Genomic DNA, 21,426 nt, shown 5'->3' with positions numbered 1-21,426 from the left:
TGGTCCCCAAATCAGTGGCATCTGCAGCATCTAAGAACTTGTTAGAAATGCAAATTCCTGGATGCCACCCCAGCTACTTGAAGGCTAGGCATTTTCACTTCTCTGATTCAAGTCCTTAGTTTGGAAGAAATGAGTAACTTTGTGGGGTTTCCTTCGGGCTGAGGAAATTCAGCACTCCCTAGTTCTTAAGTCCCTTACACTGGTCCCACTTCCCCAGTTCTTTCGCTCTACTTCTCATTTTTCTTTTGCTGACCCTCCTCTTTCCAGGAGTGAGAATGGCTTTTCACACCTCAGAGAAGGATGTCAAACTGAAAAATATTGAAGAGCAGGTGGAAAACCCTGCCCTTGCAAGACTGAACAGTATAACAGCAAAGGGAAGACTGAGTTTTGTAGTACCCACCGAAAATGAATCTGACACACAATTCCTGACGTTTAGGCACACTACAAAAGCTCAAGAGAGAACAAGAAAACGACAGCAGCCTATAAAACTAGAGCCTCTGGTAAGTTCAAAATCCAGCATTTAGCCAATTTTGGCTAGACAGGAGCTTGAAAAATTCCTATGGGGGATGGTCATTTCCAGACTCTTAATTAACAAAGAAGGAATGAAAGCCTAAAAGTTAAGACTTGTTTGTGAAGCTGTAAACACTGTGAACATTTATTTTAAAAAAAATACTGAGTTTTAGGCACTGTTCAAGGTGGGGGGATACAGTTGTGAACAAAGTTTTCTAGCAGATAAATCCTCTTTAGGATTATGTATAATATATATACTTAATTATATAAGTTGTAAGGCTCTTTGAGATATTAGGGTACCATTTAATACTTGTACCTTCAAGAAGAATAATATATATGTTACATATAGTTATTTCAATTTATTACTTTTATTTTTTATTTTTTTTAAATATTTTATTTATTTATTTGAGAGAGAGAGAATGAGAGACAGAGAGCATGAGAGGGAAGAGGGTCAGAGGGAGAAGCAGACTCTCCGCCGAGCGGGGAGCCCAATGTGGGACTCGATCCCGGGACTCCAGGACCATGACCTGAGCCGAAGGCCGTCGCTTAACCAACTGAGCCACCCAGGCGCCCTCAATTTATTACTTTTAAAGTAAATGCCTAGTATCCTAAAAATTTTTGTGCATGTCTGAAAACACTTAATTTTAAGAATCCATTTGTGCCCTTGGATAATTCTAAATCCATGGAAAGGAGCAGTGAACATGCATAAAGTAAAAAGTGAAGGTTATCACTCCCACCCTGGGACATTACTTACTGCTGTTAGCAGTTGCCCTTTAGGCTGTTTATATGTTTATTCAAGTGTGTGTGTGTGTGTATAAACATATATAATTTTAAAATAAGATATGGAATACATACTGATTTTCAAAATGAAATAAATATACAGAAGTTTTTCCAATCCCTGCTTAACGAGCTATCTTTTCTAACAGCAGCACCGTATTTTGTTGCATGGGTAACCTATTAACTGGTGTCCTATTGATGGGAGTTCAGCTTATTTGCTATTTTGTTATGTTTTTATTTTGTGATTACAGATAATGCTGCATGGGATGGCCTTGCTTTTGTACATATAAAGATGGATTCCTGGAAGTGTCATTTTATAGGTCATAGACTTCTGTATACACTCCTAATTTTGAAAAATATTGCTCAATTGCTGTTGAGGTTTAACCAGTTTCTACCTACAGTGTAGAAGAGGGCCCATTTGCCCACATCTTCGCCAAACCTGACCCTCAGTTCTTTTATTTTTGCTAGACTGACAGGTTAAAATGGCATCACATTGTTGTAATTTGCATCTTATTAGTGAAGTGTATTTTCATTCATTCATTGGCATATTACTGTTTTGTGGATTCTGTTCATAAATTTTGCCCACTTTAACATTAGATTGTTGGGGCACCTGGCTGGCTTGGTGGGTGGAGCATGCCACTCTTGATCTCGGGGTTGGGAGTTCAGGCCTGCGTTGGTTATAGAGATTGCTTAAAAACTTAAAAAAGTCAGATTGTTGGGGCACCTGGGTGGCTCAGTTGTTAAGCGTCTGCTTTCGACTCAGGTCATGAACCCAGAGTCCTGGGATCGAGCCCCGCATCAGGCTCCCTGCTCCGCGGGAAGCCTGCTTCTTCCTCTCCCACTCCTCCTGCCTGTGTTCCCTCTCTTGCTGTGTCTCTCTGTCAAATAAATAAATAAAATCTTAAAAAAAAAAATCAGATTGTTAACCTTTTCCCCATCAGTTTATGAGTTTTAAATATATATATATATTGTGAGTATTAACCCTTATTCCATTGTTTCTCAAACTTCAGTACTCATTCATTTTGAAGGAAAACAATCTTAAGCATCCATAGTTCTGATTTGTTGTTTTTATTTTTAGGTTGCTTTATGGCACTGACCTCTGCTGTCTCTTCTAGGGAGTTCATTCCGTGTGCCTCTACTACATGTGTGGGGCATCAGGGCCTACCTATCAATTTTCTCCCATGGACTTAGTATGAAACCTTTTGCATTTATTTCTCTGTAACATATTACCTTCACTTGGCAAAAGTGTAACCCCTTTATGATTAATTTGTTCTGTTTGTCTTCAGTGCAATTAATTGTGTATATTGAATGTTTATTATGTACCCGCTATGCACCAGGCTTTGGGCCATGCTCTGGGAATATAGCAGCGAACAAAGCAGACAAGATTCCGGTTGACATTCTAGTAACCCTAAATAAATAGAGTGAACAATGTCATGTAATGATAGGTGTTAAGAAAATAATACAGGGAATGTGTTGGAAACAAATGGCAGACTACATTAGGTTGTGTGACTACAAAGGTCTCCTTAAGGAAATGTCATCTGAACAAGTCCCAGACTATAGCCCACATCACCTGCCACACATGTGAATGGACAAGCCATCGGCTGATTCCAGTCCCCAGCCTTTGAGCTGTCTCAGCTGATGCCTTGATGGAGCAAAGGCAAGCTGTCCCCACTGAGTTCTGCCTAAATTGTAGATTTTTGAGCAAAATAAATGGAGGTGTTTTTTAAGTCATTAGGTTTGGGGCTGTTGTTAGGTACGAAAAGATGACTAGAGCAATATAACTAATCCATGAATATGGTAATTCATACAGTATTAAAAATAGTAAGGAATAAAGTGAAAACTACCTGAATTTCCATCATGCTGAGAGAAAGTAGCTTTGTATTCAAGTGACTGATTTCATGTGTATGGGTATCTGTAGTTTGATTTGTTTATATAGTGTTAATACTATGGTATGTTCTTTTTATGATTGCTACCCCTTCTCTCTTTCCCTCCCCTTCACTTGCCTCTTCTCCTCTTCCTACCCCTTCCCCCCTCATTCCTTCTTTCTCTCCCGTCCTCCCTCCTGTCCCTTTTCCCTCTTCTGTTCTTTTTCTTTCACATTTTTTCCTTCCCATTCTCCCATCTCCGAGCCCCTTGTCTATGGTGTCTAAGGTCATCAACAGTCTAGTGTATATCCCTTCTTGCCTTTCTCCACACTCAGTTTTATACAAATGGATAAACACACACAAAATACATATTTAGACTTCTGGACATTTGCCTTAAAACATATTATAAATATAAATATAGTACTCTACATGTTGCTTTTTACATCTAAATATACATTGTAGGACTTCCTCAACGTCAGGTGATATTTCTTTCTTTTTTTAGAGAGAGAGAGTGCGAGTGTGTGTGTTGGGGGGGGGTAGGCAGGAGAGAGACAGGGAGAGAGAGAATCCCAAGCAGGCTCCACACCCAGCCCACCACACCCAGCCTGGAACCTGACACCAGGCTCAATCTCATGACCCTGAGATCATGACCTGAGCGGAAATCAAGAGTCAGAGGCCTAACTGACTGAGCCACCCAGAGGTCCTTCAGATGATATTTGTGTAACATTCTTTTTAATGGTTGCCTATCCCAATAAAGTATCACATTGCACAAATATCCCATAATTTATTAAATCATTCTCTTTTGGCACATTTGTTTTATAAATATTTACAGTGGTGCAGCAAAATTGTGTATTTTCCATCCTAACTGGTGCTCATATTCTTGTGGGATAGAGTTCCATGATTGGTATTGTTGGGTTGAAGAGAAAAAAATATATCTATGTAATTTTATTTGATTCAGACACATTTTATTTGGGGAACAGTTTCTCAAACCAGTGCCTATGTGTTGCCTAAATTAAATTTCACTTTCACCCTTTCCTAGGTTTTCCTGTAATATCTTCCAGCCTTTTATTGCCTGATTGGGAAGGCTGAAACTGCACCCTCACACGGGCTGCTGCTAATCATCTCCCATGTTATTAGTGGTAATGGATCCTGTTCTTATCGGAATTGCAGCGTTCTCTTTGTATTGGACTTTTGTTTTCTCTCCATTGACCACCATTTTATACTCATTCTGTTGACAGCATTTCCCCACATTTTCTTCCATTTTACTCTTCTTTATTTTTGTACTTTACATTTAAAGCTTTCGTTCATGTGAACTTTTAAATCTGATGTGAGGAAAGGGACTACATTTTCTTCAAAATGTTTTGCTAGCACCATGTTTTTCCCCACTAAATTAAAACACCACCTTTATTATGTATAAAATTCTCATATATGGTGAGACCTAGTTACAGATTCTTGATTCTTTTCTCCACTGATCTAACCACATTGTTTTGGTGACCGTGGCTTTGTAGCTTTGTTTTGATAAGTAGAAGACAACTGCTTCCTCACTATTCTTATTTTTTATATATTCTCTGTTTTAGATAGTTATCCTTCCATATAAACTTTAGCATTTTTCCTTCTTAGTTAAGTAATTCATTTTAAAATGTACAGAAGTTGCACAGTTAAAGTCTGTTTTCTCCCACTGTCCCTCATCCATCCAGCTTCCTTCTCTAGAGGCAACCAATCCAATGATAAGAGTGCTGTGTATGCCTTCAGAGATGTATTACATTTTATAAGCCTAAAACTAGCATACTAAACAAACTTTTCCGCCCTTTGCTTTCTTCATTTAATACATAGCTTGGAGATCATTTTATATCAGTTCAAGAAGTTTTTTTATATCAATTTTCATTATAGCTCATAATTTCCTATCATAGATGAATGTGCCATAATTTATTTAGCAAGCCCCAAATTTATAGCTTAGGTTTTTAAAATAGTATTTTTATGACAACAGTGTTACAGTGAATAATCTTGGACATGTCTTATACATGTGAGCTGCTATCTGTAGGCAGACTTCCTAGAGATGGGGTTGCCAACTCAAAACATACGTTCATTTGTAATTTTGGTTAGTAGATGTTGCTTCAGTAATAGAAGAAAAATGCTATCTCAGAGTAGTTTTAATTTAAATTTCTTTTTTGAATAAAGTTGAACATCTTTTCATATGTTTAGGAGTTATTGTTTTTCTATCTGTGAAATGTATGAATTTCATGTCTTATTTTCTAATTGGGTAGTTGATAGATTTCTTATTGATTTGCATGAGCTCTTCATACGTTAGGAAATAAGTCCCTTATCTGTGATAAGCATGATAAAAGTTTCAAGTTTTGTTTTAATTCCTAATTTTTATGTAATTGAGTAATTTATGTCTTCTGAGTTTTACGGAATACTTAGGCCCTACATTTAGCAAGATTGTAGAGATAAAATTATCTAGTGATGTCATGGATACATTTCTTTAAAAATTAAGATTATTTTTATTATTTTTGTTATTTTACATTTAAATCTTTGATCTATTCAGTTTTTCCCATTGTAATGAATGAGAGGATCCAACTTTTTTCCTAACAGCTACCCAGTTATTTCATTATCATTTATTGAATAATATTATTTTCCTAAAATTATCACCTTTATTGTGGGCTCAGTCCCCTTTTGGATTTTGGGATCCATTACTGGACTTTCTATTCTGATTCATTGATCTGTTTTCCTATTCATGTGTCCAGAATACACAGTTTTAATTATTGTAGTTTTATAACATTTTAATATCTGGCAGGGCTGGCCTTCATTGATCACTCTTTTTTCCCCCAAAAACTTTTGAGTCTATTCTTTTTAATAATTTTTATGTATTACATTTAGGGTCAGATTGTCTAATCTCCAAGGCATCCTGTCAGGATCATATTAAATTTATAGATTAACTTAAAATTGACTTTTATTATAATAAATTTTCCAAGTCAAGAACAAAATAGAATTTTGTTTGCTTTTTCTTCCATGACCATCATGAGTGTTTTAAAGTCTTCTTCATATGACTTTTACTTATTTCTTATTAAGTTTATGAACAGGTTTTATTTCTGGATGCTAATTTTGTGCTAGGTTTTCTGTTTATTCTCTCAGGTGTTTCAGGCAAACAATAAAATCATCTGATAATAATGACACTTTTGCCACCTTCTTTCCGATTTTTATATTCATACTGTGTCTTTGGACTATTGCATTGGCTAATACCTGTAGAATATTAGAAATGACAGTGAGGACAGTAGACATTTTTTGTCTTTCTCCTGAGATTAGTAGGAATATTTTTTTTTAATATTTTGCATTCCTTTTTATGTAACTCTTTGTTTTTTTTTTAAGATTATTTATTTATTTATTCATGAGAGACAGAGAGAAGGAGAGAGAGAGAGAGAGAGAGAGAGGCAGAGGGAGAAGCAGGCTCCCAAGGAGCAGGGAGCCCGATGCGGGACTCAATCCCAGGACTCCGGGATCATGACCTGAGCTGAAGGCAGATGCTCAACCATCTGAGCCACCCAGGCACCCAGTAGGAATATTTCTAAGTGTTCCCCCTTTAAGCATGATATTAGCCTTTGAGATTTTTAAGGAAGTATCTATCCTTTCTTGATTAATGTTTTTATCAAAAATAGATTTTTATTAAAAAAATCATAAATAGGGGCACCTAGCTGGCTCAGTCAGAAGAGCTTGGGACTCTTGATCTCAGGGTCGTTAAGTTCAAGCTCTGCCTTGGGTGCAGAGATTACATAAACAAACAAACAAGCTTTAACAAAATCAAATAGATTTTTATCAAAAATAGTTTAATTTTATCAAATGCCTTTTTGACATATATGGAGATGAGCGTGTGATTTTTCCCACAATTAGCATTTGGCATTTCCTTATACTTTTGCATGTTTTGTTTTTCATTCTCTGTGAGATTTTATAGTTTGCTATAATAAGGTCCTATGTTTCTTGTTAAATTCTTAAATATTTCAACCTTAGATTTTTATTGTGATCCAGTTTCTGTTTATTTTTAATACAGAGAAAAGCAAATGGATTTTGTCTGTTTACTTTGTAACCAGAAACCTCAGCAATATTCTTCTAAATCCTTATAATTACTTCAGTAGTTAGGCTTTTATTTTTAATGTATATAATAAATATCATTGATAGAAAATTTTGTCTTTCTTTCCTAGTGTTTACACCAGTTACTTTATTTTTTAGATTAGGAGTCACTATGGCCCATGGGTCAAATCCAGTCCTATAACCTGTTTTTGTAAATAATGTTTAATTGGATCACAGTGATATCCATTTATTTTCGTATCGTCTAAGGCTGCTTTGGTGCTGCAATGGTAGAGAAGTTCTGACAGAGACCATCTGGCCCACAAAACCTAACATATATACTGTCTGATCCTTTACAGAAAAAGTTTACTGACCCCTGTTCTAGATGCTTCCATTTGAGAATTGAAAAATGAAGTTGGTAGTGAAAATAGCGATCTTGTTCTTGATTTTCATAATGGCTTTAGGTTTTTACTATTTAGGGTGATTGAGGTTTGCTGCTGATTTTGCTAAATAGGTTATATTAAGAAGTGTTTCTCTGTTTCTATTTTATTATTATGAAAATTTTCAAATATACAAAAAGATACAAAAAGAAGTATAGTAAACAAGTATGTGTATCCCAAGTTAATAATGTTGAATTTTGCTTAGTTTGATTCAATATCTATTTTTAAAGGAATGTTACAAATAAATTTCAAATACCTTTTGTACCCCATTTTAGTCTCAATGCCCTTTCTCCTTGCTTGGAGATGATCACTATTATGGTTTATGTGAATCTATCTAATTTTTTGTATTTTTGCCAGTTTATTTGAAAAAATCAATTTCTCCCAACGTTTTACTATAAAGAGTTTCAAATATACAGAAAAGTTGATATAAAAGTAAAATGAATACTTATATACTATCTACCTAGATTTAAAAATTGTTAGTGTTTTGCCATATTTCCTTTCTTTCTCTTTCTATATATACATATTTGCTTGTTGCTTTGTTATTTAAAAGTAAATTGTAAGGGACTTTTTTTTTAAAGATTTTATTTATTTATTAAAGATTTTTATTTATTTATTGAGAGAGAGAGAGAGAATGGTAGAGAGAGAGCATGAGAGGGAAGGAGGTCAGAGGGACAGGCAGACTCCCTGCTGAGCAGGGAGCCCGATGCGGGACTCGATCCCGGGACTCCAGGATCATGACCTGAGCTGAAGGCAGTCGCTTAACCAACTGAGCCACCCAGGCACCCAAGATTTTATTTATTCATTTGACAGAGAGAGACACAGCGAGAGAGGGAACACAAGCAAGGGGAGTGGGAGAGGGAGAAGCAGGCTTCCCGCTGAGCAGGGAGCCCGATGTGGGGCTCGATCCCAGGACCGTGGGACCATGACCTGAGCCGAAGGCAGATGCTTAACCGACTGAGCCACCCAGGCGCCCCTGTAAGGGACTTCTTGAAGCTGAAATGAAAAGGCACTATAATTAGTAACAGGAAAACATGAAAGTATAAATCTCATTGGTAAAGGTGAATATATAGTAAAATTCAGAATAATCTGATGTGAAGGTGGTGGATTAATCACTTATTTATAAAACTAGTTAAAGGTTTTTTTTTAAGATTTTATTTATTTATTTGAGAGAGAGAGAGAGAATGAGAGATAGAAAGCACGAGAGGGAAGAGGGTCAGAGGGAGAAGCAGACTCCCTGCTGAGCAGGGAGCCCAATGTGTGACTCGATCCCGGGACTCCAGGATCATGACCTGAGCCGAAGGCAGTCGCTTAACCAACTGAGCCACCCAGGCGCCCAAAACTAGTTAAAGGTTAAAAGACAAAAGTAGTAAAAATATAGCTGCGCTACTTTGTTGTGAATACACAAGATAAAAAGATATAAATTGTGATATCAAATATTGATGGGGGTTCCCCTTTCTCCACATTCTCACAAACACTTGTTTCTTGCCTTTTTTTTTTTTAAGATTTTATTTATTTATTCATGAGAGACAGAGGGAGAGAGAGAGACAAGCAGAGGGAGAAGCAGGCTCCCAAGGAGCAGGGAGCCCGATGCGAGACTCAATCCCAGGACCCTGGGATCATGACCTGAGCCGAAGGCAGACGCTTAACCATCTGAGCCACCCAGGCGCCCTGTTTCTTGCGTTTTTGATACTTGCCATTCTAACAGGTGTGAAGTGGTATCTCATGGTTTGGATTTGCATTTCTCTGATGATCAGTGATGTTGAGCATCTTTTTCATATACTTGCTGGCCATCTGTATGTCTTCTTTGGAAAAAATGTCTATACAGATCCTCTGACCATTTTTAAATTGGATTATTTTGTTTTTGCTATTGAGTTGTATGTGTTCTCTATATATTTTGGGTCTTAATCCCCTATCACTGTATGATTTGCAAATACTTTCTGCCACTTGGTGGATTGCCTTCTCATTTTGCTGTTGGTTTCTCTTGCTGTGCAGAAGCTTTCCTACCCCTTCGTACCCCGTGATTCTGGTCTGTGTTCCTTTTCCACACTGTCATGTACCTGAGATCCTCCCGCCCCCATCTGTGTGTTTTTCCTTTCTTCAGTGAGTGGCTCAAGAGGGATTTTTAGCCAAAACCAAATGTAATTTACACACACTTGAAAGCTTAACAGCTGATTCCTATGCTTATTCTCAAGCTTTTTTTTCTCACTCCAGTTGTAAGAGATTAGCTATCATGCTAAAATCATAATGCTTAGAAACTTAAAGCCATTATCGTGAATTCCTTGCATTAGTGTATCATGTTGAATGCTGGATTTTATTGCCTTAATCTGAAATTTGATCAGCCTAATATAATGCCACAGTTTCTCCTATTATTTATTTATTTATTTATTTTTGCCACAATTTCTTCTGGCTCTTCGATCAGTTATGGCTATGGGAATTGATTAATGGCTTTTGGGTAGAGTGCAAGGATTGTACAGTCCTTCCCACAATAACTGTGTAATGAGTGGTAGGGGTTTGTAATGCACAATTACTGGATATGTGATTTCATGCTTCTGAGCCTTTTCTGTCAGAACCTTACTCCTAGAAGTACGCACTGGTAATTAAGGGACAGAATTAATAGAAACCAAATAGAAAAGTCTTAGTCTAGTGATGGACCATGGCCAATCCATGATGATAACTACCACACTGATTGTGACTTCAATAGGAAATTAGTCCAGGGAGATCAATTTCCAACAGGAATAGAGTCCAAAGTGAAGAATAAGACAAATTCATGTTAATATTAAAAAGATTAATATGTTTTTTTATTCCCCAAAGCCAGTGCTAAAAGTCTACCAAGATCATAAGAGGCCAGAATACATATATGAGCAGAACCGACTTCAGTTAGTCACTTCTGGAATCATAAAACCTCCAAGAAGAGAGGAAAGAAGTTCTGCCAAAGTATCTATTCAGTTTCCTGAACAGCAAGTTCATGTGGTGAAGAAAAAACAGGTATACTGTTAAAATACTTAATTGAGCCTTTCACTTTAATTTTAGTTTCCTGTAGCACTGCTAACATGCTTTTAACTCATGAGAATAGTTGCAAAATTTTTCTCTATCAGGTTACACAATGTATTTGGGGAATACCGTCTTCTCAGTTCTCATTCCAGGAAATTTTAGGCAGTAGAGGAAAAGCATAAAGGAAAACTTACAGCATCTATTCAGTGCCCTCTGATCTTCTCTTGCATATTAAAAGAAGACTTAATAGTGTTTTGAATTTTATTTTACCTTTTATGAAATTTTCATCATTATTACCCAGAATGACAGTCTTTGAAGACCTTGGTGAAGGGCAATAAAATAGAAACTAAACCAGCTAGAAAAACAACTTCTGTAATTGGTGAGCTGTAGAGTGGGAAGTTGCCTTGAAAGGAATAAGTGAACAGTAGCTCTGGGGAGAAATCCCCAGAGCACGACTTTCTATAAATACCTGTAGATAATTAAACAGAGAAATAGAAGTGGGAGAAAATGTGGACACAACTCACAATAAAAATGACAGTAGAGCTGAGAATTTTCTGAGCTTTCTCCTGAGAGGATCCTTTGAGACCTGTTAAAGATTTCAATGCTAGTGTCTTTCAGGCTTTGGGCTAGGGTACTAGAGAGGAAGAGATGAAGACAGGCTCCATCTTTGAAGACGGCAGAATCTAATGGTGGGTAGATGGACAAGTGAGCCTCAAACTCAGTGGGGTGCAATCAGAGCTCTCCGTTGGTCATTTAAGGTACAAAACTGTGGCGAACTGAACAGAAGGGAATGCTTGCACCTGGTGGTGAGGGGAAGGGTCAGTGGAGGAAATGCCACTGTAGGGACTGGCACTAGGCTGGGAGGAATGAATGGACAGTTAATAAGGCAGATCAGGTGGGAGAGTGGTGGGTTTGAGAAGCTGGCTGGAAAGAGGCTCACTGTGGATGTGGGTGAGATCACCCTCAAAGAATATTACATGCTCAATTGTATGAAATTATAAAGCCTCAGTTAATTTCGTTTCTGTGAAATAGGAAAGGAGAACAAACTATCTTAAGTAGGGCCAAGAAAGTTCTGATTGCCCATAAATTAGTTTATTTGGTATAAAGTGGGCATCATGATCTTGAATTTAAAGGAGAGGAATGAAATTGTGCACATCTGGGATGAAGGGAGGGGGCTAAAAGGGAATGTTAAATTGTGTGTTATGCCTGGTTGTAGCTATAACTAAGTGAAGAATTCAGTAAGAGTTAGGGGTTAAAGGGAAATGTAGAAGAAAAGGGATGTTCCATATAAAAGGAGGAGGGTGTTTATTCTAAGAAGAGGGTCATTTTAGGGGGATATTGATTTCTCAGAATGAGTTTAGAATGGAAATGTACCAGTGAGGATTCCTTGGGAGATAAAAGAAGGCAGTTGGAGGCATTGCTTCTGGTAATTAAGGAAGATTGACTTAAAAAATTGGACTGGACATCCATCATAGAGAACACTACAGGTGTTCTATACTTTATTAATAAATGCTTCCTGGGGCACCCGGGTGGCTCAGTCGGTTAAGCTCTGCCTTCGGCTCAGGTCATGACCTCGGGGTCCTGGGATCGAGCCCCGCATCAGGCTCCCTGCTCAGCGGGGAGCCTGCTTCTCCCTCTCCCTCTGCCCCGCCCCGCACTCGTGCAACTGCTCGAGCGCACACGCTCTCTCTCTCTCAAATAAATAAAATCTTTAAATCCGTACATACATACTTCCTTCATTCTCTTTCCACCACTCCCACCACCCACCCCACAAAATCTGAACTTATGTGACTGCTTAAATTGAATTACATCTTTGCACTGAGTTACATAACTGGAAATAAGTATTCAGATGAAAATATATAGGCCTATTGTTGAAGAAATCTTGTACTTAGAAGGCAGTAAAACTTTTTGAAGGATATAATAAAGAAAATACATGCATTTTCTGTTAAAATATTAATACTCTAATCCCATAAAAATATTAAAGTTGACTACAGCCCTTGTTGAAACATTGAGACAAGACAATGTGTATTTTCTATGGCTTAGGGGTATCTGGCTTGGCCTCTTCTTTTACATAAGAAAACAGTTTTGTTGCTGCTGTCCCTGACCATTAAGTGAAAAAAGCACATTGTATCTTTTGAGTTCAAAGATGTATTTTCTTTGGCTCTAAACTTTCTAGGATTTTTGTCTGAAACTCCTATTCACCAGGGTCTATTTAATGAGAGATGGAGAATGATGGGATCTGTGAATACAAACTTCCTGGGGACGTTGTTCCACAGAGCTTGTGGTAATCAGTCTCTCATAGAAATGGCAACCCCCGGGGCGCCTGGGTGGCTCAGTTGGTTAAGTGTCTGCCTTCGGCTCAGGTCATGATCTGGTGTCCTTGGATCAAGCCCCTCAGGATCAAGTCCTCAACGGGGAGCCTGCTTCTCCGTCTCCCTCTGCCGCTCCCCCTACTTGTGCTCTCTTATTCTCTTTGTCAAAGAAATGAAAGAAAAAGAGAGAGGGAGAGAGAGAGAGAGAGAGAGAGAGAGAGAGAGAGAGAGAGAGAGAGAGAAAGAAAGAAAGAAAGAAAGAAAGAAAGAAAGAAAGAAAGAAAGAAAGAGAAATGGCAGCCTCTGTTAGTTATGCTAACAGCCAATAAAGATATCATTCATATATTTACATCAGTTATTCAACAAAGCAGGTCTGCAATAGTGATTCTTTTGTCTTAATGCCAGTTGCCCTTCTGCTGGTGAGACCAGGTGATGACTGTTGGGAGTTAGTGTCAAATTTCCTGAAACATCATTATCAACCTCCTCAGGAGAAGGAAGTGTGTATGATGCTGCCCTGGAGTTTGCTGGGGAGAAACAAAGGAGTGTGAATGGCACTGAGAGCACAGACAGTGGAACTGGGGGATTAGAGCAAAGTTCAAGTGTGTGAACATGGCAGGGACTTAGCTTTGGTGCTCCAGTGGCGGTCCACAGCATCCGCAGCTCCTGCGAGCAGGTTAGAAATGCGGGATCTCAGGCTCCACCCCAGACTGACAGACAGAATCTGCATTTTAAGAGGACACCTAGGTAATTCACATGCACGTTTAAATGTGAGAAGCACTGGTCTACATGAATGCTTCTCCAAGGCTATTATTATATAATGATCCCCGATACTCAATGTAACCACCCCTTACCTTCACTAAAAAGAAGTTTATTATGAGCTCTGATAACAGCTGTTTAAGATGTCACTCACTGAAAAGCATTAAGGTCCTCAGAACTAGGTGAGGGGGTTGAGGGGAGAGGCCACAGTCAAGATAGATGCAAAGCAACTGAGCAGGAAGAATGCTGGGCTCCTGAGAACCCCGTAGAGCTGGTAGTATTTTGATGTAATAAACACAGAGTTAAAGGAGAGAGGGTGACAATGGGAGATGCTGGGGGGTTTGGGAAAGGGGATGGACCCCGGATAAGGAAGACTGGGAAGGAATATATCCCTGCCTTAAAATAATTTGAATTTTTCTGTTCAAAAATGTTTACCTTTGAACCTAAACATCTCAAGCAGTATGGTAACTAGTGCTTGAGGTTAATACTTTGTCATTTTTTTATACTTTGTTTTTTTGCAAAAACTCATATTTTTAAAAATTGACTTTGTTTAGATCCAGCGGCCCTCTACCGAGATGTTCGCTCCCTCTCCTAAACTGTCGCGTACCGGTATTGGAAGAAGAGGTCTCTATGGGACTAGCTCCTCAGCATACCCTAAGTACACTTTCCATGACCGGGAAGAAGTCATTAAAGCCAACATTCATAATCCCTTGCAAATCATTAAAATAATACGTGAAAATGAACATCTTGGATTTCTTTATATGATCCCTGCAGTGCCAAGGTCTTCCACTGAATATGATACATATAATCTCAAGTGAGTTCTCTTTTATAAAACAGTGTATTCAACAGTAAAAGTTTCAGTTAAGATTGTGAATGTTATCCATAATTGACTGGGCATTAATGATAAATGTCAAATACAATTTTGGTTATCATCTGATGACAAATGAATCTTACTCACAACAATGTTATTTATTTTTTCCATTTAGCTTTCCTTTACTTGTAGACATTATATTACAGAGTAGTGCACTGTTTTGCTTCTTCTATGTTTATATTATATAATGCCATCTATTTTTAATCAGTATTCCAAAGATAATTTTGATATTTTGTGATTCCTGAGAAAAAAAAAAGATGGCAATGTATAAAAAGTAGGTACATGATTTGCTTTACATACTATTTCAACTTTCCTTAGTAGAGATAAGATTTTTTTTTAGAAATAAAAGGAGCTTGATATCGGGAGGTGGGGGGATGGGTAAGCCTGGTGATGTGTATCCAAGAGGGCACGTTCTGCATGGAGCACTGGGTGTTATGCACAAACAATGAATCATGGAACACTACATCAAAAACTAATGATCTAATGTATGGTGATTAACATAACAATAAAAATTTAAAGATTAAAAATGCAATCTAGAAATAAAAGGAGATTGATAGCTTAAGGTATTTCTATAGATTAATAACACACACTCACATATACTCTTTATTATTACTAAACACATTTGTTTCTGAAATAGTTAGAAGAATCATACAAATGTGAGTCTGTAAATTGCTTTTTTTTTAAAGATTTTATTTGAGAGAGATAGCGACAGAGATAGTGAGAGAGAGCATGAGTGGGGAGGAGAGGGAGAAGCAGGCTCCCCGCTGAGCAGGGAGTGACACAGAGCCCCATCCTAGGACGCTGGGATCATGACCTGAGCCCAGGGCAGATGCTTAACTGACTGCACCACCCAGGTGCCCCTATGAATTGCTTTAAAATTCAGCACAATAATCAGTAGAATTTAAAGATGATACTGGCTTTCCCCCATTGTTGTTTAGTTGGGTGGACAACAGCTGTTGAGACAGTCTTTCCTGGGAAGGTGATAGGGGTTTAGCTTTACCACCAAATTCCCATTCTCTGCTGCATGGAAAGAAAAAAGAACTCCTTAAGAATGCTTTTACTGTCCCTTATGCAGCACTGTAGTTTTGACTGAGTCAGGTAACACTGAGGACAGCTCTCCTACTGGCAAAAAGAGGGAGAGAAGAATAACATTTTAATCAAATTTTTAAATGGTAGATTTATTATAAATCTGAAAGAGCTTAATTAGAGTGAGAAATAATTTGAAGAAAGAACAGAGATGCTTATAAGAGTCCAATCCTTCTGCAAAATGTACTGATTACCCACTCTGTAGCATGAACTGTTCTAGGTACTAGAGATACATTATTGAACCATCCAGATCAAAATTGTTGCCCTCATGGAGCTTACATTTTAGCAGGAGGAGACAATAATAAACAGTATCTGAGTAAATTACAGAGAAGCTAGATGGTGATAAGTATTAGAGAAAAAAGAGTAAGCAAAGAAGATTGGGAGTTCTGGGGCTAGAAGTTGTGAATTAACTGGATGTCAGGGTAGACCTCATTGACAAGCTGCCATTTGAATAAGGACTGGAAAGAGAAGGAGTGAATGATGTGCTGGTGGGAGAAAGAGCATTCCAGAGAGCAGGAAAGTGAATACATATATCCCAAGGCAGGAGCCTACCTGGCATAGTCAAGAAGAAAAGGGAAGGCTCGTGTGACCACAGTAGAGTGAATGAGAGCTAGGGAACAGATAATGAAGGGGCTTGCCAGCCATTGTATGAACATTAGCTTTTACTCTGAGAAAAGTGGAGAACCAGGGACAGACTTCAAGCAGAGAAGTGTTATGATCTGAGTTACATTTTGAAAAGGACTGCTCTGATTGCTGTGTAGAGATACGACTTTTGAGAAGCAAGGGTTGAAACAGTAAGACCAATTTGAAGGCTATAATTATTGAAGTGAGAGATGAACCAGGTGGAGGTGATGAGAAGTGGGAAGTAATTTGAGGGTCAAGCCAACAGGATGTTTTTATGGCCTATATGTAAGGTGGACAACCAGAGAGGAATCTAGGATGACTTTAATGATCCGCTGGCTGAGCAAGAAGAGTTGCTATTATCTGAGACACAAAAGATTGGATGGAACAGATTTGTTGGGAAAAAAAGAGTTTGGGTTTGGACCTACTAATTGTGGGATGCCAAAAATAGAAGAGAAGTGAGGTGGTAGATGAAAGAATTGGGGTTGAGTGACGTTTTTTGTTTTTTTTTTAAGATGGAGAATTAACATACAATAGACTATAAAGCCCTTTGTTGTAAAAAAAAAAAATGTTAGAATTGTCATCCCCACCACTGCCTTAGTAGTTCTTTATAAGTTTTTGGAGAAGAGATTATAGATCTTAAATGGTGACTGATCAGCAAAAATGGTCTATTTGCTGATTTTTAATACTTCTTGATTAATATATGAAATGTTTTCATAGCTTTCTCTTATTTAAAAAAATCACCTAATAACCCAGATATCAAGAAGTGCCATTTGTGATAATTCATTCCCCATTATGAGAGGAGTCAAATTTTGCCAAATGTAAAATGATTTTCATCTTTTTACTAGCACAAGACAAAGTATGAAAGATGAATATGGAAACTGCTTTTGTCCAATTCAAGAAATTAATGGTATGTCTAGACTGATGAGCACTCTACTCAGGGAACTGAGTTGATGTTTTATACTACTTTGGACTGATAGTCGTGATGCTTGATGGGAATACGCAAGTCTCACTTAAGAAGGCAGAGTTGGAATCATATTTTATTTTTTTATGTGTTAAAGTTTTTTTTTTTTTTTAAAGATTTTATTTATTTATTTGACAGAGAGAGAGACAGCGAGAGCAGGAACACAAGCAGGGGGAGTGGGAGAGGGAGAAGCAGGCTTCCCGCAGAGCAAGGAGCCCGATGCGGGACTTGATCCCAGGACCCTGAGATCATGACCTGAGCCGAAGGCAGACGCCCAACGACTGAGCCACCCAGGCGCCCTATGTGTTAAAGTTGATGTTAATTTTTCCTCCCTGGCCTGAACTCCAAATACCAGAAACCTTATGAAAAGACAATCGTTTGGGTGGCACAAACTTTGAATCAGCTAAATTGGAAGTTAAAAATAGGAAATATTGGGTCAACGAGATGAAAACATGTTAAACTAAACTCCTTTTAAAAGTAATGTGAAAAAATATAATGCCTTTGCATATTTTTCAAGTGTAGCAAAATACATCAGATGTGCAGTTCTACAATGTTTAACACAATTCCTTTAGGTGAGAAAATAGTTCTTTTTATCAACTCTATTCTAAAATATCAACTCAGTGCTATGTGTTAGGCATAACAATTTTGTCAGGAATAAGCTTTAAGGAGATGTCTAAATATGTTGGAATATCAACCTGAGTGAGTACACAGCTATATGCTGCCGGTTATCTTGCCCAGCAAGTGGGCATAGTGGGGACTCTGGTCAACTCTGGTGTGAGTAAAAAGGAAACTAGGTAAAGGGTCAGGAACTAGGGAGATCATGAAGAGCACAGAGAACAGAGAATGGAATTGATCAAGACAAAACAATCCTGTTTTGTTAGGACTTAGACCTTGAACAAGAGTGACTGGAATTGAAGGGTAGCCATGAGGTATGGGGGAACACTGTTGGCTAGAGAGTTGTATGAGTGCACACCAAAGTGAATCCCCGTATTTTACATATCATAAAAAATGATTTATTGGTGTTTACTATGTTCTAGGCAAAGTATTTATATATATTAACTCATTTAATCCTCACAAAACACTATAAGATAGATACAATTATTATCTCTGTTTTACAAATGAGTTACAAAATGTTTAAGTTACTTGCCCTCATGGTCCATCCATGTTGTTGCCAAGTAGCAAGATTTCATTGACTGTGTGAGATATATATATATCACATATATATATATATATACACACACATATATGTATATATATATATCACATCTTTATCTTCTTTAATGGACACTCGGGGTTGCTTTCATATCTTGGCTATTATTAAGTAATGCTGCAGTTAACATAGGGGCACATATATCTTTTTGAATTAGTGTTTTTGTTTTCTTCAGATAGATACCCCAAATAGTGGAATTGCTAGGTCATGTGGTAGCTCTATTTTTTTATTTTTTTGAGGGAACTTCATACTGTTTTCCTTAGTACTTGTACCAATTTACATTCCTACCAACAGTGTAAGAGGGTTCCCTTTTCTCCACATCCTTGCCAATACCTATTATTTCTTGTCTTTTTGGTAAGAGCCATTGTGACAGGTCAAATGATATCTCATTATGGTTTGGTTTGCATTTCCCTGGTGATTAGTGGTGTTGACCATATTTTCATGTGCCTATTGTCTATCTGTATGTCTTCTTTGGAAAAATATCTATACAGATCCTCTGCCCATTTTCTAATTGGATTGTTTAGTTTTTTGTTATTGAGTTATATGAGTTCCTTATATATTTTGGATATTAATCCTTTATCAGATATATGATTTGCAAATATCTTTTCCCTTTCAGTAGATTTCATTTTGATGATTTCTTTCCCTGTGGAGAAGCTCTTTAATTTGATGTAGTCCTGCTTGTTTATTTTAGCTTTTGTTGTCTGTGCTTTTGGTGTCAAATCTAAGAAATCATCACCAAAGCCAATCTCAAGGAGTTTACCACCTATGTTTTCTTCTAGCAGTTTTATGGTTTCAGGTTTTGTGTTCAAGTCTTTAATCCATTTTGATTTAGTTTTGTGTATGGTGTTAGATGGTGGTCCAGTTTCATCCTTTTGCATGTGGCTGTCCAGTTTTCCCAGTACCATTTATTGAACACACTGTTCTTTCCCCATTATATATTCTTGGCTCCTTTGTCATAAAATAATTGACCATATATACAGGGGTTTATCTCTGGACTCCTTATTCTGTTCTCTTGGTCTGTGTGTCTGCTTTAATGCCAATACTATACAGGTTTGATTAGTTTAGCTTTGTAATATCATTTGAAATCAGGGAGCATGATATCTCCAGCTTTGTTCTGTCTCAGATTGCTGGGGCTACCTGGATTCTCTTGCAGTTTCTTACAAATTTTATTTGTATTGTTTGTTCTATTTCTGTGGAAAGTGCCTTTGGAATTTTTTTTTTTTTAAGATTTTATTTATTTATTTGTCAGAGACAGAAGGAAAGAGAGCACAAGCAGGGGGAGCTGCAGACAGAGGGAGAAGTAGGCTCCCCACTGAGCAAGGAGCCAGATGCGGGACTCAATCCCAGGACCCTGGGACCACGACCCGAGATGAAGGCAGATGCTTAACTGGCTGAGCCATCCAGGCGTCCCTGCCTTTGGAATTTTAATAGGGATTGTACTGAGTCAGTATAATGCTTTGAGTAGTATGGACATTTCAGTAATATTAATTCTTCCAATCCATGAGCATTTTAATAATATTAATTCTTCCAGTCCATGGGCATCTTTCCATTTATTTATGTCTTCTTTGACAGTTTATTACTAACGCTAGAAAATTACTAGAACTATAAGATAAACACAGTGGCAAAAAGGAAAAAGATTATAAATTAGGCAACATAATTAGAACTATCTCAGACTTGGATTTGTGAATCACAGTAATGTTCGTGTCCTTTGCCTAAATATCTCATTTATATGGAAATGTTATCAAATGAATCAGTAGTTCCAAGCAAGCTATATCAACACCTTACCAAAAGATATCCACTGTACCCAGAAAAGGATTTGAAACTTTTTAAGGCATATTAAAGAACAAAATATGAAACCAAATTCTGTTTTTAGATTAACATCTCATCAATAAGCTTAAGAAGGTAGGAATGCAAGAACACAATATCTGATGTGAGAAAAACTCACTATTGCAGAATTGCAATTTTAATAGCCTATGTGGACATTTTTTCATTCTATTTGTTACCAGAAAAGCAAAGGAAATCTATCAATAGTGCCACTAGTGGATGGGGTAACTGAGTGATGGACATTAAGGAAGGAAAGAAAAAGAAAAAAAAAGAGAATTTTACTCTATGTACATTGTACCTAAATAAACCTGACTTTAAAAAAAATACTACTACTAGATCAACATGTCAGATAACAGAGCTTAACACACACCAGGACATTATTAAAATTTTATTGCAGAAAATGAGTTTTATTGAATATTGATAAACCTGTAGTTAGTAGTAACTGCTAGATAACAGCACTATGTACAATCACAGAAGTGAAATGTTTGGAAGAACTTTGTTTTGAGGAGGGGAAAAAAAAACCCTACTGGCAATGAAACATTTAAGGCAAATGAGACATTATGGAAATACTTCTTTTTTTTTCTTTAAAGATTTTATTTATTTATTTGAGAGACAGAGAAAGCACATGAGATGGGGGTAGGGTCAGAGGGAGAAGCAGACTCCCTGCTGAGCAGGGAGCCCGATGCGGGACTCGATCCAGGGACTCCAGGATCATGACCTGAGCCGAAGGCAGTCGCTTAACCAACTGAGCCACCCAGGCGCCCTGGAAATACTTCTTAAAAATATATATTACATCTAGAGTTTATTCTGACAATCCTACATTCAAGTAATACATAATTTTATTTGCAAAGGAATGCCCATATGTAAATGGTTCCCTGTGGTTATGAATTCCAAATTAAATATTATCAAAATTGCGACTACAATGAAGTCCAAGACATAAGAAAAAAAATATGAGAATGCCATTTTTTGTTGTTTCAGATTTAAGTACCTTGGTGATCCAAAGGAAAACTTTAGTCAAGAATTAGAAAATATTTTGCAAATAATTTAACTGTGCAGATTTAGTGGATAGTTCTTGATTTTACAACTGGATTACTTAATTGACATTTGAGCACCTGAATGAACTTGATAAAAAATTATGGG

The 21,426-nt window shown here is 37.4% G+C and overlaps 1 protein-coding gene across 2 annotated transcripts in view; it reads left to right on the top strand.

Annotated features, from left to right (window-relative positions):
• The first annotated feature begins 275 nt into the window (after positions 1-275).
• Positions 276-21,426, top strand: part of DNAH6 (dynein axonemal heavy chain 6) — a 213,209-nt gene continuing 192,058 nt past the window's right edge. Inside the window, exons 1-3 of one of the 2 annotated variants that reach the window (XM_088026190.1) lie at positions 276-500; positions 10,463-10,636; positions 14,271-14,524. In XM_088026190.1, the coding sequence (XP_087882316.1) occupies positions 276-500; positions 10,463-10,636; positions 14,271-14,524 (653 nt within the window). Of the gene's footprint in view, positions 501-10,462; positions 10,637-14,264; positions 14,525-21,426 lie in introns of both variants that reach the window. The other variant, XM_028122448.2, reaches the window with a different exon arrangement.

This window comes from Eumetopias jubatus, unplaced genomic scaffold, assembly GCF_037043125.1.
Source record: "Eumetopias jubatus isolate StellerSeaLion01/CBP00866 unplaced genomic scaffold, mEumJub1_p1.0 scaffold_9, whole genome shotgun sequence".
NCBI lineage: Eukaryota > Metazoa > Chordata > Mammalia > Carnivora > Otariidae > Eumetopias > Eumetopias jubatus.
The sequence above is the reverse complement of the archived record's forward strand: the minus strand, read 5'-3'. Positions and strand labels throughout refer to the sequence as shown.